The following is a 27,948-nucleotide window of genomic DNA, read 5'->3' as shown; positions in this document are numbered from 1 at the left end:
GTCCTATAGGGCTTTGATCATAAATGACCAATTATTTGTTCACCTTTCTGGCTTTCTCCTTCCGTTGAACTTGTTTTGGACTAAGGTTTGGTATTCATTAAATGGATGTCAAAATTTAAATCTGTTTTGCTGGCAAAATGAATGTATATTCTTCAAGCACCTTAGGTCAAATCCTGTAACATTAGGGTACATGTATATATGCACATGCTTTATTCTGACTCTTAAATATCCTTTTTTAATTTTATTTCTACAGGTATCAGGTAGTAGGCAATACACCGACCTTTCTCATTTTATCAAAAGGATCACCATTTTCTGATGACTATTTGAAGCGATATGGCAGGTAGCATGTGGATCATCAACTTCAGAATTTACTCTTGTTGTACGGTCGTATGAACAAATATGTGAGATAACCCATGAATCACCCCAGCTCAGAAACACAAGGCCGTATGTTCATTTTGAGCAAAAAGGCGTTTGACGATTTGGTCATACTATATTTGGCCATACTTTATAACCATAATGATGAAAGGTTCATAATTGATTCTCATTGTATGAACAAATATGTGGGGTAAACTATAGATCAGCACCAGCCAAATGACTCTGTAAAGAGATTGAGGGCTCAGAAACACAAGGCCTTATGTCCATTTTGTCCATTATGAGAAAAAGGCGATTGAGGTATAGTCGTATTACATTACCACATCATGATGAGAGCTTGTTATGCTAATAACTTTGAAAAAGCTTTGTTATGGAAAGAGAATTTTATTCTGATAATTATAAGATACCAAAATTTAATTTTTGAACAACTTGGACATGTAATGAGTCATTGTATTTCTGAGTCCTCGGGATAGTAAGGAATCATATACCATGTAGGTCTCGACAACAGCATGAAATTGAACTAGATTACTCAAAAACTAAATTACTAGTTCTTCAGAGTTATGTAACGTGCGTCAAAATTTTTTAAGTGTGAACGCAGAAGTCATAACCAGTCACGCCGATTGGCTGATCAACAGTCATGACAACATGAAGGTTTACCCATTTTTAAAAGGGTGTCTCCAGCAATCACAACATTATGCATGAATCACATGGTTTTATTCAAAACAAGCTCATATTGACCATAAAAACAAATAAAAACAGTCAGCTCTCAACATGCGATATTCAAAATTCACATGCTGAAATTGTCAAGTGCAGTGACATCATGGTTCTTTGTACTCAATTGTTGTCAGCCTTCATTGTATTACTGTAACATCATTTGCATTGGACAATTTCGGCGCCCGGGAATTTTGAATATAGCGTGTTGAGATACGGTTGTATTAATTCGTTTTTATGGTCAACATGAGTTTGATTCAAGTAAAACCATGTGATTCGTGCTTGATAATTAATTTTCTAACATAGGCATAATGGTGTGATTGCCGGAGACATTCTTTAATTGGTCATCAACTGCAGAAGTGGCGGAGACTTTTACTATTTTCCGTGCTTGATGATCTTAATCGCATACCCGGAAATCGTAGGAACCAGGCAATTCTTGTTTAGGGCTCAAGAACCATGATACACTTTGCTTCATAGAGTGGTAAAATAGAGCCATAAAATTTGTATTATATATTTTTCAAAAATTCAAAATTATTTGACTTCAGAAGGACATTCCTCGTTTCTAAAATGCAATTTGATATGTCTGATGTGCTCCCAGGTCCCACAATAAATACGCTATCTGTGCCCTTAAAGATTTTTCAGCAGCATAAAAACAAACACGCCATTTAAGAATAATTGTTCATCAATTTCTTACTGTTCGTTCATCCATGGGAGGATGGCTTTGTTGAACAGCATTGTAATAGTGGCAGTTCAAGGCACGAACAAGACAATCACTTTGTTGCTGCTGAATTAAGTTGTGTTCACACATTCGAACATAAGTCACTTATTACTCATTTCTCATTGTACATCAACAAGGTCAGTTTTAGGTTTTGAAACTATTAGCTTAGGTAAAAACTCTTATTCCAAGAATTGTCATAGATTATTGAAATTACAAACTATGTGCAATTTTTAAAGGCACTAAAATAATGCATGATGTGAAGGCAGAGAAGATATGTTCACTTACTTGTGTACGTTTCAACAACACCTGTTGTCTTTATCAACACTTGATGGGTAGTGACTGCTACTGACAACCGACGCTAGAAGTAGTTCCAGCGTTGATCTTAGAGTTGCCACTTAGTTTTCCTCCAAGGGATTTTTTAGATCCCTGTTTCAGAAACTCATCAAATATGTGAGATAGTTGGTACTGTCCTTCATCTTAGTCTTAGAAATAAGAAAGAGGAGGGGCACCACCATGAACAGAGACGAAGGACAGTACCAAGTGTTGATAAAGACAACAGGTGTTGTTGAAATGTACACAAGTAAGTGAACATTCTGGATCAGATTAAAAGAACTTTGTTAACCAGTTTACTATACCGATCCTGATGAATTTGTTCAATCCAGACATCTTACACTTCCCATATTGCATTTCTCCACAGATATTGGAACACATATGTGTTCCAATATCTGTGATTTCTCCCATTTCAGTTTCTTACACCACAGATATTGGAACAATATCTGTGCTTACACTGATTTGCTATCTAGTGCAACATGTGTCGATAGTGACGAAATATACCTCAATGAACAGAGCACATTCAGGCCAGTGTATAGTCCTAAGTATTTCCAGATGTTGTTCTGCTGCGACAGACATTGCGTTTTGGGTTCTCCGCGCAGCACGTTTTTGTTTTCGGCTGTGATTTTCCGCTCAAATGATTGTAACTTCGTTTTGGGCTTTTTTCCTCTCGATGTTTCTGGCTGAGGAAAAAAGCTGCAGACAATAAGTCACTGCGTCTGTCACAATTGAAAATGCCCATAAGGCTATATATGTGACACCGTCACACGATCTGGTCCATGGGGCCAAAGGAGGTATTTTTGAAAATTGAGTTACTGTAATTATTAGATTATACATACAATAGGCTATCATTTACTGAAAAACACCAAAGGTCTAGCACACTTGGTTCTAAAGTTATGTAGTTTTTTGATGTCTATTTTCTTAAGTGTTACATTGTTTTTTACTCCATATTTTTACCTTTATCTCATTTTCAAATTTGCCTCCTTTGGCCCCCATGGACTAGATTGTGTCACATATACCGTAAAGATTCGCCTAATGGCGCACATGGGTGCTTTGCCTTCAGGTACATGCATACACAGAGAAAATTCCTCAGAAAATCTCCACTAGAATTCAGGGTCTGTGCCCTTATTTGAAGCTGAGATTTCTCTGGCAGAACACTTTCAGCTTCTGCCTAGAATTCCAGTAATGTCAAGGGAGCCTATTGCGCCATCTTTATGGTATACAAACAAAAGGTGGGGTCTGTCTGCGTACTTGCAGAACAATCGGATGGACAAAAGCACGGACAACACTGCAGTATCAAACACAAGGTGAAAACAAAATGTAGATGTGCTCAAAAAAAAAACAAAAAAAAAACTACTAAATTTTTTGCAAAAGATATATAAGCATTTATTTTTCTTCATCATGCTGAGACAAAAAGATATTTTCGTCTCAGATTCATGTCAGTCTTTTCACAAACTATTTTGATCAAACAAGTGACAATTGCCAATTAATATAATAATGCTGTGATAGCGACGTTTTCACATATTTATTGTGGAACCTGAGAGCACATCAGACATATCGAATTGCATTTTGAAAGCGAGGAATGTCCTCAAAGTAAATTGTATAAATCTAATGATATGTACTTAAAGGCCCTTTCAGTGATTTCACAGGAACATTAAAAAAAATGGAAATTTGTCAGAGTTGCTTAGAAATAAAGAATAAGTCTACAGAATTTCATTCAACCACTTTTCCCCTGAATACATCGACAAATTAGTCAAAAAAACAGAAGTTTTAGAAAGGTTTTCTACTTCAACTCAGACAAACTCAAGAAAATCGAGATTTTCCTACAGTTCGCCACCAATCGACTGGAAAAACTTCCTAGTCCAGTGTTTCTAACACGGGGAAGTAGAGTCTAAATTGATTTAAAACAGGCGCTTAATTTTTGTAGTAGAAAACAAAATAAGCAATTAAAGGTCACCGAGGCAAACTAACGGTCAATTCAAATATGAAAAACAGTTAAAATTGTGTATTTTGTTTAAAATAGTAGCTACTGAAGTAATAAGTAGTAGAAACAATACGCAACGCGTGTTGGTACGTGGAGAGTGAGCTTCTTTCGATCTCGAGTCGGACTTTTTGTACTGTCAGTATCAAAAGTCCAGAATCATGCAAATGCTTTATTTTGTCTAAAATACACGACTTTCGACTGAACCACTAGCAGGCTATGTTAGCACATCTATGCCAATTACAAAGGTACCAAAATCTGAATTTTGATGATTTTTACGATCGTCCGGATGAGCAAATCACTGAATGGGTCTTTAAGGGGTACTACTAACACCCCTGTGGTAAATTTGTGACTATTTTTGCATTTTCTCAAAAAAAAAATAACACACTGGTAACAAAAAGTATTTATATTATTGGGGCAAGGAATCCAATTACTACACTGAAATTTCAGTGACTCAAGACAAGCGGTTCAGTTTATATGATAGGAAATGAGGTACATCCTAACGGTACCTTATTTTTTATCATAAATAACAAACCGCTTGTCTTGAGTCACTGAAATTCCAGTGTAGTAATTGGATTCCTTGCCCCTATAATATACATAACTTTTGTTACCACTGTGTTATTAGTTTTTGAGAAAAATGCAAAAATAGACACAAATTTATGGAGGGGTGTAGTACCCCCTTAAAGTGTATGTATCTGGGATTAAAAGCCGTCCATCATATGAATGTTTTGAGCTTTTGTATTGAAGATGTAGATTTTTCCCCCAAAACACCAAAAAATAGGTCTTTTGGGGAAGAAATGTATATCTTCAATATGAAAGGGTAAAAATTTTCAATTGACGGTCGGTTTTTCATCCCAGCTATATGCCCTTTAAGTACATATCATTAGATTAATAAAGTTTACTTCTAGGATGGTTCAATATCAAAAATATCAAATTTTAATAAAAACAATTTGTATTATATATATCACGACATTAAAAAAAAATCACAATTATTATTTGATATCAGAAGGACATTCCTCGTTTTCAAAATGCAATTCGATATGTCAGATGTGCTCTCAGGTCCCACAATAAATATGTGAAAACGTTGCTATCCGAGCCCTTACAGATTTGTCAGCAGTTTAAAAGCGAACATGCCATTTAAGAATAATTGTATATGTTCATCGATTTCTTACCGGTCGACACTTAAAGGGCATTTCGTGATCCACAGCCTCATCCCCCCACTTTTCTCAAAACAAGTTGAGATTTTTATATCACTGGAAACCTCTGGCTACATAATCTTTATATACAAAATATTTCTTGCAGATTAATTCGTTTAGCAAAGATATCGTGAAATTTGAATTTCATTCTGGTGCACCAGAACGAAATTACAACGCATTGTCTATGGAGCAGTGTAATACACATAATCAAGCATAACTCGTGAACGCAAAATCGGAATCAACTGAAATTTTGGGAATAGGTTTTTTTCGTGGATATCTAATGAAAAATGACATAAATAGAGGATGCTAGGATCACAAAATACTCCTTTAAATAACATTATGTTAGAATGTTTTTGCAGCAAGTTAAAAAAAAAGTTTTTGAATGTTATTAAAATGTTTTATACCCTTTTTAAAACCAGAAATTTAAACTTTTTCTGTTAAACATTTTGTGTTTGCTGGCATATGCATGTAGTTTTCCTTAAACTACCAACATATTTGTTTCTTAACCAACTAGTAAAAGTGCAATTTCTTGAAAGTCCCTTTTAGCCAAAAACCAAGTTTTAAGTCGAGGGTAACCAGTATTTCAAAAAAGGGCGTAGCTTTGAATTGATGTAGTTTGATGTGATGGGATTCAATTTTATTCAATATCTATGCTGACCAACAGATCGTTCTACGGTATCATGATTTAAATACCATCTCATATGACCAAAACATCTGCTTAGGGGTACTACACCCCTGATCAATTTTGACTAATTGTGCATTTTCTCAAAAATAACTACACACTGGGAACAAAAGTTATGTATATTATAGGGGCAAGGAACTTCACTGAAATTCCAATGATTCAAGACAAGTGGTTCATTATATATGTTAAGAAATGAGGTACATTCTAGTGGTACCTCTTTTCTTATCATAAATAATGTACCACTTGTCTTCAGTCACTGAAATTCCAGTGTAGTAACTGGATTCCTTGCCCTATATTACATGTAACTTTTGTTACCATGTGTTATTATTTTTTGAGAAAAATGCAAAAATAGTCACAAATTTATCACGGGGTGTAGCACAAATTTGTGTTCAAATGAATTAAAAGAACTATAACTGATAGTGATAAAGACAATGTGAACTTAAAGGGGGATGATTCGATTTCATCACTTAAAGGAAATCTGTACCATAAACTAATCAATGGCTATATAGTTGCAGTAATAATGAAAACGACAAACAGTAAAAGTCCCAAGCTTATATGCGTCCAAATAAAGGAGAAATTCTTAATTCCTTACGACAATCAGCGATCATTTTGTAATCCATGGTGGTGGCCATATTGATACCTGATATATTTTATTACGCTGTAACGGTACCCCGATTTTGAAACCAGCGAAATCCGTGCCACCAGCCTCGTCCCTCGTGAACTTTGGTGACACAAAGCGAATACTACCAAAATTCAGATTCAACATTCGTTCAAAAGAAAACGCGACAATTTTTACCCATAAAACTACAGAAGAACATAAAAAAATGTATTTTAAGTAATATTTATGATCAACAATGTCTTTTGAGAACGAAAAGTAAAAACAGCACTAAAAACCAATATTCACTGTGGGGGTCGCGAATGCCATAGCAACACACGCTCGTCGCGGGTCTGTGTGAAAGGTTAACCGCTTGTGGCAGAAAGGATCTATCTGGTATGTTTAATTTAGGGGTATATAACTATATTAGCCATTGATTGGTTTATGGTACAGATTTCCTTTAACATGCATGGCCTTGACCCTCACTTTGCGTACAGTTTCATACCGTAGGTATAATTTGTTTTGATTTGAGAGCCTAAAATTGTGAATTTGAAAGTCCCATATAATACACTCTGAAAAATAAATGGGTTAACCCACTTTTGACTTATCTTTGCTTACAAATGTAAAATTCATCCATGACCAGGGACAGGTCCCATCCCACATCAATTTCGCCCAAATTAATGACACTTAACAAAATCCATAACCCATAGGCCCACCGGTAAAGCCCATGCCTTTAAATAAAGTTGTTATTTTATAAAGTTATCATCGAGGAATGTTTTATATTTATGCATGGTATATGCACTTTTCAATCTTTGAAGTAGCCAAACCTCCTCCGTGGACAGAGTGAAAAACGGATACATTTCTTCAAAAGAACATATCTTCAAAAGTTATGAGCCGATTGAAATAATTGTTTTGGTTTATTAAAGCTAACGATTGAAGGTTTCTTTACATACCAAAATATATTTGATCAACTTTTTCAGAAATAGGAGAAAAAGAGGGCGCAATGTGGGGCCTCTTTTTTTTGGGACACCCTGTATATTGATGGTAAAGTCAATTATAGACTAGGTGTCATACAAACAAACAAACAAAAAGTTTTTACTGAGAGTTCGTTGATTTTTTTTAAATTAAAACAAATGTTTTTCCTCATTCGCAAATATTGTTTTGTTAATTTTTTTGACCTGATAGGCAAAACATAAAATTGTATGCATCAAAGCTGCTCTGTGCGCCAATAAATTGGCTAATTTATTAGTTTCAATTCCCTAATTGTTAAAAAAATATATATATCAGTACAATTATGTTGAAAATAAATTGCATTTGGTCGAAGAATGTTTTGATTAACACTGTAAATTAGTAAAAATTTTCATAATATGTATAAGAATGTTTATTTTGAAAGTTTCAAACATCTCAAGCTATTTAGTCCGGGGAAAAACGTTCCTCAATGGATTTGAAAATCTTTGAGACATACTATAAAAGACATGTACACATGCATGACCAAAACATTATGCCCGGGGCTGCATGAATCGCCCGACAACTCGTTCTACCTCACACATACAAAGCTTAATGCCAACCGCTATACTAGGTTATGTACATATATATTTTATAATTTCAAAACTGAGTATAAAGCCTGTTACATACTTTTTAATGGACATAGAATATTTGATGCAACATGTCTCTGTTATTTTTAAATCTATTCTATTTCCAGTAATGTTTAACTTCTTTAGAACAGATATCGATGACATAATATATTTTCAGCACACATTCGTTAGAAGATAAACATAATCTGAAAAAAAATTTGAATAACAAATACTTGTTGAACGAATATTCTATGTCAAATATTCGTACATGTATGTATGGCCCTTCAGACACAAGGATATTCTGAAGGGAGTCTGTCACCAATCTTACTTGCAGCATGTGCAACTGTTGATCTTAACATTCTGAATTGCCACGTTTGTAATGTAACCACTCTGTGGAATGACCAGCACCGTGGCTGGAACTGTACGGGATACCTCGCAACATTTGCAACCTGGACACGCATTACAATTATTGTTCTTGCATTCCTCGTTGAACTCCCATTGGATTGGCTAAAATAAAAAAGCAGTTATAAGAAGAAAAAGAAGAAACAAACTTTGAATTTGCCTACAAACTTTATACATACATGTATTCACCTTTAATAAAAGCAGTACACTACCTTTCTATACAATCAGAAAAACCTGTAAAAGATTATCATTCAGTTGCCATAATTTTGTGTTTTTATTTATTTTTAGCCCATTTTGGAGCATTTTTCCAGATTTTACGCACTTCTCTACATTTTTGTTCGGAATTTTCATGTCTTTTCATTGAAATGTATTCTCGTGCTTGTATCATTATTTTGTTTGTTGCCTATAGTTAAGTTCTTGTTTAGTTATTACTTGTTTGCATATATGTTGTTTAGGGTGGTTCTTATTTTACAAAAGTCTGAAATACCCTGCTCCTAACCCCTAGAATGGTTCAGTTGGTTGAAAAACTTATCCTGTAAAATTTTCATAAATATTGAACAATATTTACTGGTAGCTCAAGAGCCTCCAATATTGTCGTGACTATCCGGAACATTGGTCGTCGGACATTTTGGAGCATTTTTAGGGAGGTATATTTTCAAAATAGAGTGTCTCTTGATACTCAATCTTTGTAATTACATTAACAGTAACTAGTTTAATATATATATAACAATAAGTTTTCATGTATTTACTTCCATTGTTGTTTTAAGCTCAACCAGATATGGCATTTCGTGCCGTGAATACTCCTAAATACTGGTCGTCAGCCATTTTTGAGCAATTGTAAGGGGTCTAATTTCAAAATAGAGTACCTCCTGATACTCTATCTTTGTAATTGCATTAACAGTAACTAGTTTAACAGATATATAACAAAAGATGTCTTGTATTCACTTCCATTGCTGTTTTGAACTTAACCAAATATGGTAGTTTCACTAGTTTGTGCGAAGTACTCCTAAATATCGGTCGTCAGCCATTTTCGAGCAAAGGGGTCTATTTTCAAAATAGAGTGTCTCTTGATACTCATATCTTTGCAATTACATTAACAGTAACTAGTTTTAAAACATATAATATAACAAAAGGTGTCTTGTATTTACTTCCAGTGATGTTTTAACTGAACATGATATGGGTACACAAAATACCGGTCATCATCAGCCATTTTCGAGCAATTGTAATATTTAAGGTGGTCTAATTTCAAAATAGAGAATCTCTAATTGACATTCAATCTTTGTAATTGCATTTCAGTAACTAGTTTAAGTACAGATATATAACAAAAGATGTCTTGTATTCACTTCTATTGTTGTTTTGAACTCAACCAAATATGGTAGTTTGCGCAAATACCGGTCGTCGACCATTTTCAAGCAATTATAATTAAGAGGGTCTACTTATACTCAAGTTAAAACTTGGCAGATGGGCCGGGGGGATGTTGCCTTCTAGACAATTGCATGGCTGTCTTGATAAGACCAGGTCCTTTAAGCAACTGGAGGTCATTATGTGGAGCACAGGCTGGTGTTAGCAGTGCAATGAATAAAGGCCTACAGCCACAGAAAATTCCTGAATGTCTTTCTATCTCTGGTTGAGATTTAAAAAAACAACAATGGAAGTGAATACAGGACATCTTTAGTTATATATGTGTTAAACTAGTTACTGTTAATGCAAATACAACAATTGAGTATCAAGAGACACTCTATTTTGAAAATATACCGCCCTAAAATTGCTCAAAAATTGCTGACGACCGGTATTTAGGAGTACTCACAGCATAGCACATACTACCATATTTGGATGAGTTGAAGACAACAATGCAAGTGAAAACAAGATATTTTTATAATGTATGTTAAACTAGTTGCTGTTAATGCCACTACAAAGATTGAGTATCAAGAGACACTCTGTTTTGAAAATAGACCCCTTTATAATTGCTCCAAAATGGCTGACAACTGGCCATATTTAGGCATATTCGCCGCCGCAAACTACCATATATCTGATTGAGAATAAAACAACAAAGGAAGTGAATACAATACATCTTTTGTTATATAAATGTTAAACCAGTTGTTGTTAATGCAATTACAAAGATAAAGTATCAAAAGACACTCTATTTTGAAAATAGACCCCCTTATAAGTGCATGCTCATAATGGCTGACGACCGGTATTTAGAACTACTCACGGCACAAACTACCATATTTGGTTGAGTTTAAAACAGCAATGGAAGTGAATACAAGACATCTTTTGTTATATATTTATTAAACTAGTTACTGTTAATGCAATTACAAAGATTGAGTATTAAGAGACACCCTATTTTGAAATTAGAACCATTTACAATTGCTCAAAAATGGCTGACGACCAGTATCTGGAGTATTCGCGGCACAAAGTGCCATATCTGGTTGAGCTTAAAACAACAATGGAAGTAAATACATGAAACTTTTTGTTATATATATATTAAACTAGTTACTGTTAATGTAATTACAAAGATTGAGTATTTGAAAATATACCCCCCTAAAAATGCTCCAAAATGTCCGACGGCCAATGTTCCGGATAGTCACGACCATATTGGAGGCTCTTGAGCTACCAGTAAATATTGTTCAATATTTCTGAAAATTTTACAGGATAAGTTTTTCAACCAACTGAACCATTCTAGGGGTTAGGAGCATGGTATTTCAGACTTTTGTAAAATAAGAACCACCCTAATGTTGTTGTTTGGTTTCATTGCTCTTTGCTTGAGCTGTTCTTGCTCCGTGAGTGCGCTTTATAAATGTACATTAATATTTTTATTATTATTATCATATAAACCATAGATAAACATGGTTCATCAGAAAACAGGGCAATCTGGAAGTACACTGCTTATCTGATAAACACTAATGAACCCTGTTTTTCAGATAAACCTAGTTTTCTGATCAAAAACAGGTGAAAAACTAACTCTCAGATAAAAATTGTAGTTTTTTTCTCTAGTGAAATACAATGTTTTTCTGTGGTCAACATAGTTTATCTCTGTGATAAACTATGTTTTTAACTAAACTACAATGTAGATGTTTTCCCTCAGTGCTTAATTGAGTTTAGACTTACTAGCTGCCCGTAACCTCCTGTAAACATCACCAAAGAAGTCTGCGGATGGGGTGTCTTAAGCGGGCATAAGCTGGAAGTACTTCGTCTTTTGCGACCAGGCTCCTCCAACTCATTTGACCCGACGACAGCGGCACCGATGCAACTGTAAAAAAGCAGATATGGCTCCTGATTTTTGGTGTGACTTTCTATCAAAGCCATGGGTGCAATCACCTGGGGCAATCACTGGATAGAGGAGACCCATAGCTATACATATAAAGGTATATTATACGATAACGGTATATTTCCTAACAGTTTAGGGACCATTCGCAAACTATTGTTAGGGGGGCTGATGGAAAAAGGGGAACCCTAAAAAGTTTTGACTCTCATAGGGGGGCCTGAAAAAAATGACCACAATTTCCTGGGTTTATATGCTTTTCTATGGGGTTGACCCATAATTTTCATGTCAAAAAGGGAGGGGGGGCTCAAAAAAATTTGTGATGAAATGTTTTTGCATCAGACCCCCCTAACAAGTGTTTGTGAACGGTCCCTTAATATTGAAATTTAGGGGGTTTGAAACCCCAATACTGACATTATGTGGGGATTGTTGGTAGTTACTTTGTATCACTGGATAGCGGCGACCCATCATCTGTATATTATAAATTTGGCAGTTTGGCAAATTTATAACACTAAAAACTTCTACGGTTTATACATTATTTTTGAAAACGGATTTCTGCGATGCGAAGAATAAGGTTGTCCGCACCCCAATAAAACATCAAATTTTGTTTTTGTTTACGTTATGGGTGTGAAATTACGTTAATTAATTTCAAATGCACTGAATGTTTTCTGCAAACTAAATATTTTCACACCAACACAATAAAATGATGTTGACCTAAGACTTATGTCCTATAATCTGTCTGAAGATCATGTGCCTGTAGTCTGGAATCCGATCACTGAATTATCTATTTATTATACCTCAAGCAATGAAACAGTATTACTTAATTAGTCATGTTCAGACGGTGCCTTTATACCATCGATGATTCTTTTAATCCCCTTATCAACGACGCAGTGTCGACACCCTGTATTATAAAGATTTTTTCCCTGCAACTTAATACTCCGTTGGTGAGCGACGGGCGATTGGTATTTCACCGAACTCAAGAAAAGGAGTCATATCTTGATTGGCTAGGAATCGATCGCTAGATCGCTCAGTGCTGAAGTACAAAGTCAAAATGTAGAGATGTATTTAATTCGATAAAAATCAATATAATTCTATTATTGACGCAGATAAAGAGACTTGCACAGTGTCTCGATATAGTGCATTGTATTATAGACTTGTGATTTAATATTTTATAGAGCAGGTGGATCTGAGCTTTATATGATTTTAATTCTCAAACAGTTGAATATATCACAATTTTAATGTACGATTTCAAAATGTTAATGTATAAAATGCAGTAAACTATATGCGTATAACGACAACAGCAATCGCCTATTAGTGTATTGAATTTCCAGTTAGTGTATTGAAAACAAAACCTGGGTTTTACCTGAAAACAAATCGAATTTTCTTGTAATAGCAACATCATATGGGGAACTTATTATGCGCAAATTGTAAAAACGTAGAATAGTAGGCCAAGTTATTAGGCCAAAAAAAGACTTTGAAGAATGTCTCTCATGTACAAAAGTATAGGAAACTGAACATTTAAAACCACCTTTTTAGGGTGAAGGAAGCATTTTTTCAAAAAAATGTCTAAAACAGGTTTTTATGTCAAACATGGTCTATCATACAATGTAGTCTTCATGCACACTAGTACCCCCCCCATGTGGCCCCCCTCCCACACACTCGAAGTTGAGGGGGTCAAAATTTAATGAAATATTGTTTTATATTGCGCATTACATATATCAATTTCGGTCATGTAGGCCAAGTTATTAGGCCAAAAAAAGACTTTGAAGAATGTCTCTCATGTACAAAAGGATAGGAAACTGAACATTTAAGTGGCATATTTTCTAATTTCCTGCAGACGTGAAAGATGAAGGTCGGCCGCCATTAATAATATTTTGGGACATGGATAGGTTTTGATAACACTTTTCAATCACAACACTAAAAATTTCTCTGGCGCCCCCCGTTAAAATATATGACCACCCCCTAAAAATCGCTCCAAAATCACCTAAAATATGTTTTTAAAAGCAGTTTTTCATCGAATTTCCAGGAAATATTGTAGGAAACTCCATAATTCAACAGGTCCCAAACAAATTGGTATTGAAAATACATATATTGGTGAATCTCCTCACAAATTTGCAGAAGCCAGGGGTCTTTAAAATATTGCATTTTGCATTAGTTCGTAAATCAACAAAACTCAAAAGGAGCATATTAATATTGTCTAATACTATTTACAATCTGTATTATTCAGAAAGAAAATATTATATAACATCAGTATGTAGATTATTAATAACAATTGAGTACTACAAGTTTTTACCTAGAAGTGACTTTTTAATGTCCAAATATCCCATTTTTGGCTGTATTTGGTCAATAATTTACATTCATATATACTAGTACATACATACGCGCTACCTAACGGCGCGCTTGATTGTTTGAGACTAAACAACGGCGATGGCCCAGCGTTTAGGACCGGCTGATTTGCGTGAGGATTTCAGTTGGAGAAATAATGGTATATGATGAAGAAATAGTATAGTATCACAAAATGTTCTGGTATAAGCGTGGTTTTCATGAATGAATCCCTAATAAATTAAATTTGATGTGTGAGCATTTGTTAGATTTTACTACATCCACTTGGTCCCATTATCATTTGGTACAATAACCATTTGGTCCTATTTACCATTTCGACCAAAACCCAATAGTAGAGGCCCGCCTTTACAGACCTCACAAATTTCAGCCCTCCCTCCCCCTTTTGACATGAAAATTATGGGTCAACCCCATAGAAAAGCATATAAATTCAATTTTCCGGGAAAATTTGTGGTCATTGTTTCAAGCCCCCCCCAGGAGGATCAAAATTTTCAGGCCCCCACCCTTTTTGCATCAGCCCACCCGCCCAACTTCAAGTGTTTGTGAACGGTCCCTAATAACCAAAAAGTCTAAAACCATTTATTCCAATGAACCATTTGGTCTAATACCCATCTGGTCTATAACCATTAAGTCTAATAGCCATTTGGTCTAATATTACCCTTTTGGTATAAACCATTTGGTCTAACAAGCATTTAGTCTACTAATTAATTGGTCTACTAACCGATTGGTCTAATAGCACGTATGAGGCTATGTAGGCGCAATGATGCTACTACACATGATGAGGTCATAGACCGGGGTTACCGTGGTCGTATAAAAAAGCAGGATGCCTTTGCTTGTTTCATAAACAGGGATTATATAAACAGGCCTATAATACATGTAGTATTCCAACTCTATGCAAATGACATAAACAGCCAAACCTATTTCGTTTTAATGTTTGGAGTTGCAGGTAACTCGTACTGGCCCATGTCCCATGCCTGTGGCACCCCCGGTGATGCATGATGAGCCTAGTGTCGGTTATATTATTTATATACCTTGTAAAGACCGGAAAAGAAGAACAAATAGCCCGGCAAAATGTCACTTTCAATACATGCAGACCGCATGTCTTCTTCTTAATTTTTTTGGTACATTATAAACAATAATAAACAATATTAATTCTGAGAATTCCGAGGAATAATGCATAAGTTTTGATGAATGTAGTATGTTTATACACATGCTCGTCTCATTTACATATATTTACAGCCCGTAACCAGTTGTAGACGAATGTTTTGGCAAATGCACGACATAGTATTAGACTAACTGGTTATTAGACCATACGGTTAATAGACCAAACAGTTATTAGATCAGAAGGTAATTAGGCCAAATTGTTCATAATAAAATATTAGACCAAATGGTTATTAGTCTATATTGTCAGTAGACCTACTGGTTATTGGACCAAACAATATTATACTAAATGACTATAGACTATATGATTATTAGACGTGGTAATTAGCCTTTCTGGTACTCTACCTTTTGTATAATACAGAATTGATATTTAGTAGGCATATGGAATATTTTTTTGCAAAATTCCAAGACTGGTCTGGAAGGGGTATGCATAAACCGCACAGACTAAATATTAATCGGGGTGTGTCGGGAGATGGTGTACGAGGGGCAGTCAGTATGTTTTAAGAGTTGACTCGTGACGTCATATGTGGATTGTTTTCATGGCATTTCTCTATGATTACATAAACACTGTACCTTTGTCTTTCAAACAACACATGTAAAAATGATATCATACGCATGATTACGTAACAGCATTAGCATATAATCAATATACTAGGGACACTGCCAAATCACGCAAAAAGGCGGGCCTTTTAAATTACAGAAAAAACACGTGTTTACAATGTCCGAAAACAGCAAAAGTACAAGGTGCATATGGCTATTAAACTTTGGTGGAAATGGGACGTCTGGAAACTTCAACAACTTTAGGGCTTGAATGCAAGCAAAATTATTCTGCAAAAATGGCGAAAATGAAAAAGCAGTTATTACAAATGACATTAATTATCTCCAAAATGAAACAGACTAAAATATAATGACTGGTCACGTGTGAGAGCTGGTACTCAGTGCGATGATAAATATTACAAAATGCTATGAAAATTGTAATTTAAATATTCATATGAATTTTTATGGATGATCTCAACCTGAAATGAACAGAAAAGTTTTAATAATTTATTTCTCATTCAAACGATGGTATCTCTTTTTGTACCACTACTTTTTGTATAAATGTAACAATGGTACAATAACAGTTACATTTTAATCACGGATTCAAATATTTTCTAGGGAGACTCCCGTTTAAATGTTTGGAGATTAGTCAACAGAACTGGCAAAAAAATTTAAATTTCCACGTTTGCTATTTTTGGCAATATCAAGATTTTTAAAGAAAGAGCCTTGTTTTTGTCAAAAATAAGACATATTTGACCACGCATTTTAAATAAATTAAAACCTTTACAGCCCAACAAACATGGTTTAATGAACTGGTAGTTTGTGTTCTATTACTGTTCCAAAAGGCAGCATTCTCCATTCTTTAATTCCCGAGAAAATATAGAAAATACAACAATACCTCATTTCAGCCTCTTATTTCCCTTAACAAAAACGCCTCAATTTCACCAGGTGACTCTAGACCATTGATTTTATGCTAATGCTGTTACGTAATCATGTGTGTGATAGAATTTTTACATGTGTTGTTTGAAAGACAAAGGTACAGTGTTTATGTAATCATTGAGAAATGCCATGAAAACGATCCACAAATGACGTCACGAGTCAACTCTTTAAACATACTGACTGCCCCTCGTAACATATTTTTTTTGACAGAAAATGTGCTTTCCAAATTCCATTTGTTTACATTATGGCGCTCAATCCGCTCATAATGTAGTGAATTAGTCTAAAATGGCGGTTTAAGGAGACTGAATTGGATTTTTGTGGGGGTAAAATTTCTGAATTTGAGCAACATTATTGTCAAATTTATTGAGGTTTAAGGTGATGTTTACTGAAATTTAATACCAATAAGTGTTCATCAGAACTGAAATGCACTTGTAATTTACCCGTTTTGAAATTGGGAGGAGCTCTTAAAAGTGGTACGCACTCAGAAAGTTTGAATGGCCCTCTGGGGCCAGATGAAATGTTATAATCTTACTGTACACAAAGAAGCAGCGTGAGTTCATTGGACAATAACAGAACAATTTTGCATAAAGTCCGAAATTCCAGCCCAGTCCTTGAATTTTGTGAGAAAATATTCCATACGGTACTAAATGTCAAGTCTGTAGATAAAATGGGTATTAGACCAAATGGTATTAGACCAAATGGCAATAGACCTGATACCTGATAAAGTCCCTGAATGCGTGAGTTTCACGCTCAATGAGATGTTGAGATATTGTAAACGTACATCATTACATGTACATATTCACATTCAATTTTAGACCATGCTTAAAGTACCTGTACTTGTTATTTGGTAAATTCACCTTTGAAAAGAAATGAAAATTCCATTGCATTGATAGTAGATAATATGAAGTATGGTGTGGTGTTTGTTTTGTTTTGTTATAAATGTTTTTGTAACTAAAGATTAGTCTATTTTATTTAAAATATGATTTATTACCTAAACAGTGTAATGTTGGTTGCAAATTCCACTTTTGAAAATATGTTAAAAGACACAAATTCCTTGGAAAAAACAAATTCCATTAACACAAAACAAACACATTGTGTTATTGGAAACATATTTCTAAAATCAGCAATCAAAATAATTATCATATCAATCTAGGAAACCCAAGTTTCATATCATTAGTTTGCAGGGAGATTCATATGCAAATTCCATGAAAATTAACAAATTCCACTATAATAAAAGAGCAAAATCCACATGAAAATAGTTATCAAACTCAAATCAATAATAACCTTGGTTGAGAATTGAAGCCGTATTGTGAATGTAAAATAATTAGTATGTTTATACATTGGAAAACGTTAATTAAGTCTACAAAAAAACAAGCAAAAAACGGAAAATCCACCAAAATCAACAAACTCCCCTGCAGTATAGGAAAAAAGTACCACGCTAATTTAAACATATTTCAGAAGTACAACATGTTGGTTATATTATCCAAAAGGTTTGATCCAATGTTAGCCTGAATATAGCAGAAAATGTGATTTGAAAATGTTCTTTTTCGCTACTTTCAAAATTATGAAACATCCCGTTTTTGCCCAAATTCCACCATGATTTTACGTAATTATATCAAAAGAATTATTTTTTTCTGAATAGATCATCTTATAAAGCATGGTTCAATTCCAATATGTTCAACTTTCTGTCAGACCCAGGTTATTTCAAAGTACATTTTCATGATGTCAAATGTTGGGCATTTTTAAGCTATATCAATTCTGAGGCAGGTCAAAAGAGGGCCAATTTTAGGGGGGTCATGGAATTTCCCCCAGGGGGGTCACCTGATTTTTTTACTATCATAGTTGTGAACCATCTGACCTAACTAGACTAAGTACCAAATACCATTGGATTTGGCTGACCTTCATCTTTCAGCTTTGTGTACAGGCCACATGGTGCTAAGAAAATATGCCACTTAAAACCACCTTTTTAGGGTGAAGGAAGCATTTTTCAAAAATGTCTAAAACAGGTTTTTATGTCAAAATGGTCTCTTGGGGTGCTACATCGAGGGACATGTGCAGAAGATTATTGCTTGGTCATCCGAGGTCCCCCAGGGTCCATCTAAGGTCAAATTACTAAAAACTGTCCTATGGGCATGAAACTTGGTAGGTACAATCAACATTTAGAGTCAAATGTTCGGAAGATTATTTCAGGGTCATCCGAGTTCACCCAGGGGTCATCTAAGGTCAAACTACTAAAACTGTCGTATGGGCATGAAACTTGGTGGGTACAGTCAACATTTAGAGTCAAATGTTCGGAAGATTATTTCAGGGTCATCCAAGGTCACCCAGGGGTCATCTGAGGTCAAATTACTAAAACTGTCGTATGGGCATGACACTTGGTGGGTACAGTCAACATTTCGAGTAAAATTTTCGGAAGGTCATTTCGGGTTCATCCGAGGTCACCCAAGGGTCATCTGAGGTCAAATTACTAAAAACTGTCATATGGGCATGAAACTTGGTGGGTACAGTCAACATTTAGAGTCAAAGTTTCGGAAGGTAATGTCGGGGTCATCCAAGGTCACACAGGGGTCATCTGAGGTCACATTACTAAAAACTGTCATATGGGCATGAAACTTGGTGGGTACAGTCAACATTTATAGTCAAAGTTTCGGAAGGTAATTTAGGGGTCATCCAAGGTCACCCAGGGGTCATCTGAGGTCAAATTACTAAAAACTGTCGTATGGGCATGACACTTAGTGGTTACAGTCAACATTAAGAGTCCAATTTTTGGAAGCGCATTTCGGGGTCACCCAGGGGTCATCTGAGGTCAAATTACTAAAACCTGTTATATGGACATGACACCTGGTGGTTACAGTCAACATTTAAAGTCAAATTTTTGGAAGGTCAATTTAGGGACATCTGAGGTCACCCTTGGGTCATCTGTGGTCAAATTTCTAAAAACTGTCACAGGGGCATGAAACTTGGTGGGTACAGTCATCATTTAGAGCCAAATTTTTGGACAGTCATTGCAAGGTCATCTGAGGTCACTCAGAGGTCATCTGCAGTCAAATGACTAAAAACTGTTGTATGGGCATGAAACTTGATTGGTACAGTCAACATTTAGAGCCCAATTTTTGGAAGGTCATTTTGGGGTCAGTAGGGATCATTTGAGGTCAAATTAGTAAAAATTGTCGGATGGGCATGAGACTTGGTGGGTACAGTCACCATCAGCCAGGTAATTGTGCCCAGCCGAGACCCACCAAAATTTAGGGATCAAAGGTCAAATTCCAATATTGGTCCAATCAAGCTCAAATTGAACAGGCAAATCACCATGGGTTGTTGCAGGTTCATTTACTTCTACCAAAAGTAATCGTAAAAGCAGGCGATCGCGAAGGAGGCGAGACTCGTGGTTCGAGAACCGCCTTGTTATTTGTAAGTGCGCAAATTTATTCAACTTTTGTACCATGCTAAATTTTTCGCACGCTTCGCGCACATTTGTAGGCTACCATAGACGCGCACATTTGTAGGCTACCCCCGGGGGGCACTCAACTTAAATTTTGGTAGGGGTGTGCGGCGCGGAGCGCCGAACTTTGGGAACTAAGAACTGATTTTCGGGCAAAATAGGGCCTTGAAGAACTGAAATTAGGTCCAAATTATAGGCTGTTGAGCTAAAATTTCTAAATTATTTCCAAATTTGAGCTTAAAGAGCTACAATTGTCAAGAGTTTGAGGCTCAAAGAACTGGAGCAGATCCAAATGTGGGGCTTAAGGAACTGCCGGAGAGCCTGAAAAAGGGACCCTTGAGCGCCGCACATACCCGTACCACCTTAACATGTGAGTGCACCCCCCCGGGAGGGGACTGATTTGTCCCCAAAAGGTGCTATGCTGAATTTACTTCAAGAAATATTTTCCAACCCCACCCTCATGTTAAAAAGAAATCTACAGGGCAGGGTGGCAAGTAAGTCCCCTCCCCTGCTCCCCCTGCTCATTCTACTGAAATAAAGCATGGTTCAATTCCAATATGTTCAACTTTCTGTCAGACCCAGGTTATTTCAAAGTACATTTTCATGATGTCAAATGTTGGGCATTTTTAAGCTATATCAATTCTGAGGCAGGTCAAAAGAGGACCAATTTTAGGGGGTCATGGAATTTCCCCAGGGGGTCACCTGATTTTTTACTATCATAGTTGTGAACCATCTGACCTAACTAGACTAAGTACCAAATACCATTGGATTTGGCTGACCTTCATCTTTCAGCTTTGTGTACAGGCCACATGGTGCTAAGAAAATATGCCACTTAAAACCACCTTTTTAGGGTGAAGGAAGCATTTTTTCAAAAAATGTCTAAAACGGGTTTTTATGTCAAAAATGGTCTCTTGGGGTGCTACATCGAGTCAAATGTTCAGAAGATTATTTCGGGGTCATCCGAGGTCACCCAGGGTTCATCTAAGGTCAAATTACTAAAAACTGTCCTATGGGCATGAAACTTGGTGGGTACAATCAACATTTAGAGTCAAATGTTCGGAAGATTATTTCGGGGTCATCCGAGTTCACCCAGGGGTCATCTAAGGTCAAACTACTAAAACTGTCGTATGGGCATGAAACTTGGTGGGTACAGTCAACATTTAGAGTCAAATGTTCGGACGTTTATTTCAGGGTCATCCAAGGTCACCCAGGGGTCATCTGAGGGCAAATCACTAAAAACAGTTGTATGGGCATGACACTTGGTGGGTACAGTCAAAATTTCGAGTAAAATTTTCGGAAGGTCATTTCGGGTTCATCCGAGGTCACCCAAGGGTCATCTGAGGTCAAATTACTAAAAACTGTCATATGGGCATGAAACTTGGTGGGTACAGTCAACATTTAGAGTCAAAGTTTCGGAAGGTAATGTCGGGGTCATCCAAGGTCACACAGGGGTCATCTGAGGTCACATTACTAAATACTATCGGATGGGCATGAAACTTGGTGGGTACAGTCAACATTTATAGTCAAAGTTTCGGAAGGTAATTTAGGGTCATCCAAGGTCACCCAGGGGTCATCTGAGGTCAAATTACTAAAACTGTCGTATGGGCATGACACTTAGTGGTTACAGTCAACATTAAGAGTCCAATTTTTGGAAGCGCATTTCGGGGTCACCCAGGGGTCATCTGAGGTCAAATTACTAAAACCTGTTATATGGACATGACACCTGGTGGTTACAGTCAACATTTAAAGTCAAATTTTTGGAAGGTCAATTTAGGGACATCTGAGGTCACCCTTGGGTCATCTGTGGTCAAATTTCTAAAAACTGTCACAGGGGCATGAAACTTGGTGGGTACAGTCATCATTTAGAGCCAAATTTTTGGACAGTCATTGCAAGGTCATCTGAGGTCACTCAGAGGTCATCTGCAGTCAAATGACTAAAAACTGTTGTATGGGCATGAAACTTGATTGGTACAGTCAACATTTAGAGCCCAATTTTTGGAAGGTCATTTTGGGGTCAGTAGGGATCATTTGAGGTCAAATTAGTAAAAATTGTCGGATGGGCATGAGACTTGGTGGGTACAGTCACCATCAGCCAGGTAATTGTGCCCAGCCGAGACCCACCAAAATTTAGGGATCAAAGGTCAAATTCCAATATTGGTCCAATCAAGCTCAAATTGAACAGGCAAATCACCATGGGTTGTTGCAGGTTCATTTACTTCTACCAAAAGTAATCGTAAAAGCAGGCGATCGCGAAGGAGGCGAGACTCGTGGTTCGAGAACCGCCTTGTTATTTGTAAGTGCGCAAATTTATTCAACTTTTGTACCATGCTAAATTTTTCGCACGCTTCGCGCACATTTGTAGGCTACCATAGACGCGCACATTTGTAGGCTACCCCCGGGGGGCACTCAACTTAAATTTTGGTAGGGGTGTGCGGCGCGGCGCTCGAACTTTGGGAACTAAGAACTGATTTTCGGGCAAAATAGGGCCTTGAAGAACTGAAATTAGGTCCAAATTATAGGCTGTTGAGCTAAAAATTTCTAAATTATTTCCAAATTTGAGCTTAAAGAGCTACAATTGTCAAGAGTTTGAGGCTCAAAGAACTGGAGCAGATCCAAATGTGGGGCTTAAGGAACTGCCGGAGAGCCTGAAAAAGGGACCCTTGAGCGCCGCACATACCCGTACCACCTTAACATGTGAGTGCACCCCCCCGGGAGGGGACTGATTTTGTCCCCAAAAGGTGCTATGCTGAATTTACTTCAAGAAATATTTTCCAACCCCACCCTCATGTTAAAAAGAAATCTACAGGGCAGGGTGGCAAGTAAGTCCCCTCCCCTGCTCCCCCTGCTCATTCTACTGAAATGTTGTGGCAAAATGTGCATCTTCTATTTGGTCTAAGAATATTTAGTATTAAAATGCATTTATTTTAGCAAACCCATTCTGTTAGTAGATCTGGGAGACGTCTCATTGGAAATTCCTATTTTTCAGTTTATAATGTAATTCCATCCTTTCTATTATTTAAGTAAATCGTGTTTTTAAAAGTTGAAATTTCAATATTGTATTTCAACTTAAGACATTTATGATAGAGCTGACATTGAGGTATTTAAATACCTAGTTGTCATCATCTATGTTATCAGCATTTTCAAGTTCCTCAGTTTGGTGCACATTTGTATTGGTACAGTCTTCATCTACTCCACAAGAACATCTTCTGGAGCATTTGCTTATTCCACACCCGCACCTAACAAGCTCGACAACAGACTCAGGAGCTATTGCAATGTCTGACAGGATAGGTACTGGAATGTTATCTGTATCACTCGACCATCCTAGCTTGAATGGGTCTGCAATATTTGGATTTACCACAAGGTCTAGGACTCCACACATATGCGCCCACAGAATGTTTTGATGCCACGCACCAGAAGTTGGAGGGATTTTATGAATCCCCTCTGGTTGGCCCTTGAAGCGTTTCCATCTCAGTTTTTCAGCTGTGTTGGCCTGTAGGTCATTTTTTGTGCCCATGAGCCTGCACAAAAACCTCTCAAAGCCTGAAACAACACTTTGAGAAGGCATTTTTGCATCACCAAGTTGACTCAGTGCTGTGAGTTCTTCAGGTGTTGTTTCAATGAATGCCTATACCTCTGATATTTCCACATGTGTCGCATCCTGCTAAACAATGAAATCCCGGAAGCGCTGCTGCTTTTTATGTCCCAAAGATGGATATGTATTGGTTTCAGCAAGATTATCATTTTGTCACCTGTTCCCATAAAGCATGGTTGGCGCTTTGACCTTTAATTAGATAATATGCGCGGTATAAATTGTATATGTATGTATGTATGGTTGTCTGAAGACCTAGAACCCTGAGTCTTCGAAGCACAAGGACCACAACATCTGTATCTTGTGTCATGATATGGACATTCTTTTCAGCTTCAGGGATCTCTGCTGCATGTAGCATGATTAGAGTGTCTACTTCCTCTTGTGTACTAACACCTATCGATGGCTGAACATCATTCATGTTGCTTTTGACATGCAGACGTGTTACAGTGACTACTGGAATCTTCAGCTGGGAGAGCGTGGCGCAATGGTTAGGGTACTTGCCTTTAGTGCATGAGGTCCGGGTTCGATTCCCGGCGGTGGCGATTTGCTGGGATATTGGCGATTTGCTGGGATATTGACTTGGAAAAAAGTCTGAAATTAATTGGCAACATCTGTAGATTAAATTCAGACTTCCGCTCTCCCCATGGTTCATTTAGAATTGGGTAAATGAATCATGAAAGTACTCCGTCCTTCGTAGGGGACGTTAAGCTGTCGGTCCCGTGTGCAGAGAGTCATACCTGTACATGTATCTCGCAGCCAGTTTCGAAAAGAGTAGGGTGTTAACCCCTGACTGTTCTCAACCCGTCCCGGTGTTCAGATGGACCCCAATGGAAATAAGCTTCAATAGAGGCTTTCTTGGGTTATCCAGGGTTGTCAAAACCCGAACAAATCAAATAAAATTTAAAAAAAAAAGCTGCAAAACATTGTTTGCCTGGTAGATTGTGAGGGAGCCTGACTCCTTAGTTTCACTGTTAGCCAAAATAGCTTTGAGTCATGGATGTGGGTTGTGTCAGCAACAATGTAGGCTCTCGCTGATGATTGGACTCCTAACTTGCGGCGTCTCATTATATCTTTGATTGAGTTTTCTCTTCCATAATTATCAAAGATGACACGGCAACCTTCATAGTCACTGTAACACGTACGTCTGCATGTGAAAAGCAACATGAATGATGTTCAGCCATCGACAGGTGTTAGCACACAAGAGCAAGTAGACACTTTAATCATGCTACATGCAGCAGAGATCTCTGAAGCTGGAATGTCCATATCATGACCGGGATACAGATGTTATGGTCCTTATGGTTCTTGGTCTTCAGACAACCATGCTTATGGGAACAGATGACAACAGAAGGAAAATCTTGCTGAAACCAATACATATCCGTCTTTCTTTTTTTTTTTTATAAAATGCAAGGTGAACAATAGCCCAATAGGAATGACCATGTCAAGCACTTATATAGGCAACAGGGCACTATATTAGTAATCTTTATGGGCTAATCAATGGTTCACAGCAGCTTAGGAGAGTGACAAGAACCCTCTGCTAAATCATAATCTCGAAAGATGTTGATGTACACGGCTCTTGAAGGATTGAGCTCCATAATCAGTGGTCTCTCCAACTACACTGTCTGGGAGTCCATTCCAAACATGGACTGCAACATGGACGGAAGTTCTTCCGTTTGACAAGGTTCTTGAGACTGGCTCAGTCACTTCTGACTCTGCTATGACCGTGTCAAACCAAATCACATCCATGTGCAAATCAATTAACTTACTGTTGAACTTGGCTAAGATACGCAGATTTATCGACCAAGATGCTTCCTCGAATGCTATGCGGGCACTTATCTTATCTAAATTAGACTATGGCAATGCGCTCCCAGAGAGCTCTGAATGCGCTCCTGTTTGGATGCAACGTTAAATATCTTGCTCGTCTACAACGCCTACAAAATCGGGCGGCCCGCATAGTTTACCAAGTTCCTTATAGTTAGGGCGGTTTTCGGACCATACTGCAGTTACTGTCCGTTTTCCTATACATAATACACAGTGCTCTTTCCCATTTCCGCGTGACCTCTACAAATAGCCTACGTTAAAAGTATGGGGATATGCCTAGTTAACGTCGCTGTGTGAAAAATAACCGGCCAATATTAAAAGTACTCTTCTAGAGTTCTAGAAAATATAGTTTTGTAACATGTCCTAAATTTTTAGCTAATTTAGATGTTTGGAAATATTCGCACTTTGGTGTTTTAGTTAATGTTATAGGTAATAGTACATTGCCTAGTTAACGTCGCTGTGTGAAAAATAACCGGCCAATATTAAAAGTACTCTTCTAATATTCTAGACAATATAGTTTTGTAACATGTGCTAAATTTTTAGCTAATTTAGATGTTTGGAAATATGCGTACTTTGGAGTTTTAGGAAGGATATGTAAACGACAGATAACACCAAAAAATATGAAGAAATTATTTCCAAACCGTGTTAAGTCTGCAAACCACCATGTTTCTCATTTTCAAGAACGCTGGTTAACAATAAGCACGTATTGTCTCATTTCGTAAACAAAGACCACACACAATTGTTCTCTAGCGCTCGCTTTATAATCGTTCACCCAACTGAAACTATAATCCCAGCGCATTGCTCCATTGTACGTGTAAAAGCAGAAACATATGATGTATGTATTTAACCAGAGAAGATATGATTTAATCAGTTGAGCTGTTTTCAATGAGTGTTATCTTGGTTTAATAGCTTTTAATGGGGTTTAAGTCCTGCAAAGGTCGAATTGAATTCTACTGTAGACATGACTGCATCATGCTTGTTTTTTCTTTCTAAACATCCTCGCCCGTATCATTCTAACTTAAGTTTTCTCGGTTTGTAACAAGGCGGTTCTTGACAGCAATGGGGCAGTACGTGCTTACGTACGTGGCTGTTTGTGCTATTTGTACAAATTGCACACTTTCTTGCAACTGTAGGCTATTCGTGCAATTGACTGACATAAATGGCACATATTGCAACACCTGTGGCTATTTAAACAACTTGTCCAACATAAATTGCAACTATCTGTGGCTATTTATGCAATTTGTAAAAAGTGCTTAGGCACCTGGCTATTAATTTTGTGCTAATTGTAACTTTCAAAATCCGACTTGAAGCCACTCAAGCGCCCATAACTCATCCAAATGATATCGCCTGAGAAAGCTGCGCTTTAGGCTATATTCATTAAATAAGTTTTTGCTATATTTTTCAGTTACCGACGGATATATCTGACCACCTATAATCGTTTCGATACTTTCTGGGTTGAGTTTACATGACTAGTAATAAAAATGCATTTTAACTTTAAAAAAATTTATACCAGCATCCAATTTTTACTAGTATGTCTCATGGGCTTTCAGACCATGATAATCTGCTTAGAGCCATCGTAGGCTGTATGAAATGACTTTTAAGTACCGTCTCAGAACTGAAAGTTAAAAATAAAAACACTTGCTATTTTCAAATTAGTTTCCTTGGTGTTCAGTTACCAAGTGCAATTTCCATAGCAGATTTAAAATGTTTCCAGTTAGACCTTTTTATCTAATTGAAACAATTTCTGCATTAATGCCTTTTAGGCATTTTAACGGAAAACGGAAAAAAATTTGATCACATTTCTTATCTGTTCTTATCTTTTCTTTGCTAAAAAGCAACAGTACAGTTTTGTTTTTTTGTTGGTTGTGTGGTGTTTTGGTGTTTTTTTGGGGGGGTTTTTAGGGTTTTTTTTTAGTAAAGTAGTTTTGTTTTTCATTTTACATTAATTTGCAAAATTTAAGCCATCTGAAGTAACCACATGGTATTTTATAGTCACTTTAATTTGGTCTAATTATGTCTTCTGCATAATATACCCAGCTATTTAAAAGGGCATTTCGTGATCCACAGCCTCATCCCCCCCCCCCACTTTTCTCAAAAAAAGTTGAGATTTTTATATCACTGGAATACTCTGGCTACATCATGTTTATGTACAAAATATTTCTTGCAGATTAATTCGTTTAGCAAAGATATCGCGAAATTTGAATTTCGTTCTGGACCAGAACGAAATTACAACGTATTTTCTATGGAGCAGTGTAATACACATGATCATGCATAACTCGCAAACACAAAATCGGAATCA

The 27,948-nt window shown here is 36.8% G+C and overlaps 2 protein-coding genes across 2 annotated transcripts in view; one reads left to right on the top strand and one right to left on the bottom strand.

Moving 5' to 3' along the window:
* LOC140145984 (tetratricopeptide repeat protein 4-like) overlaps positions 1-2,514 on the top strand; it is a 32,934-nt gene extending 30,420 nt beyond the window's left edge. Inside the window, exon 10 of the mRNA XM_072167719.1 lies at positions 254-2,514. Within this exon, the coding sequence (XP_072023820.1) occupies positions 254-344 (91 nt within the window). The 3' untranslated portion in view covers positions 345-2,514. The remainder of the gene's footprint in view (positions 1-253) is intronic.
* A 5,810-nt stretch (positions 2,515-8,324) lies between these two features.
* The window catches only part of LOC140135615 (uncharacterized), a 35,638-nt gene continuing 16,014 nt past the window's right edge, over positions 8,325-27,948 (bottom strand). Inside the window, exons 3-4 of the mRNA XM_072157173.1 lie at positions 11,670-11,811; positions 8,325-8,666 (exon numbers count right to left, since the gene is read on the bottom strand). Coding sequence (XP_072013274.1) covers positions 8,484-8,666; positions 11,670-11,811 — 325 coding nt within the window. The 3' untranslated portion in view covers positions 8,325-8,483. The remainder of the gene's footprint in view (positions 8,667-11,669; positions 11,812-27,948) is intronic.

Source organism: Amphiura filiformis, chromosome 2 (genome assembly GCF_039555335.1).
Source record: "Amphiura filiformis chromosome 2, Afil_fr2py, whole genome shotgun sequence".
NCBI lineage: Eukaryota > Metazoa > Echinodermata > Ophiuroidea > Amphilepidida > Amphiuridae > Amphiura > Amphiura filiformis.
The sequence above is the reverse complement of the archived record's forward strand: the minus strand, read 5'-3'. Positions and strand labels throughout refer to the sequence as shown.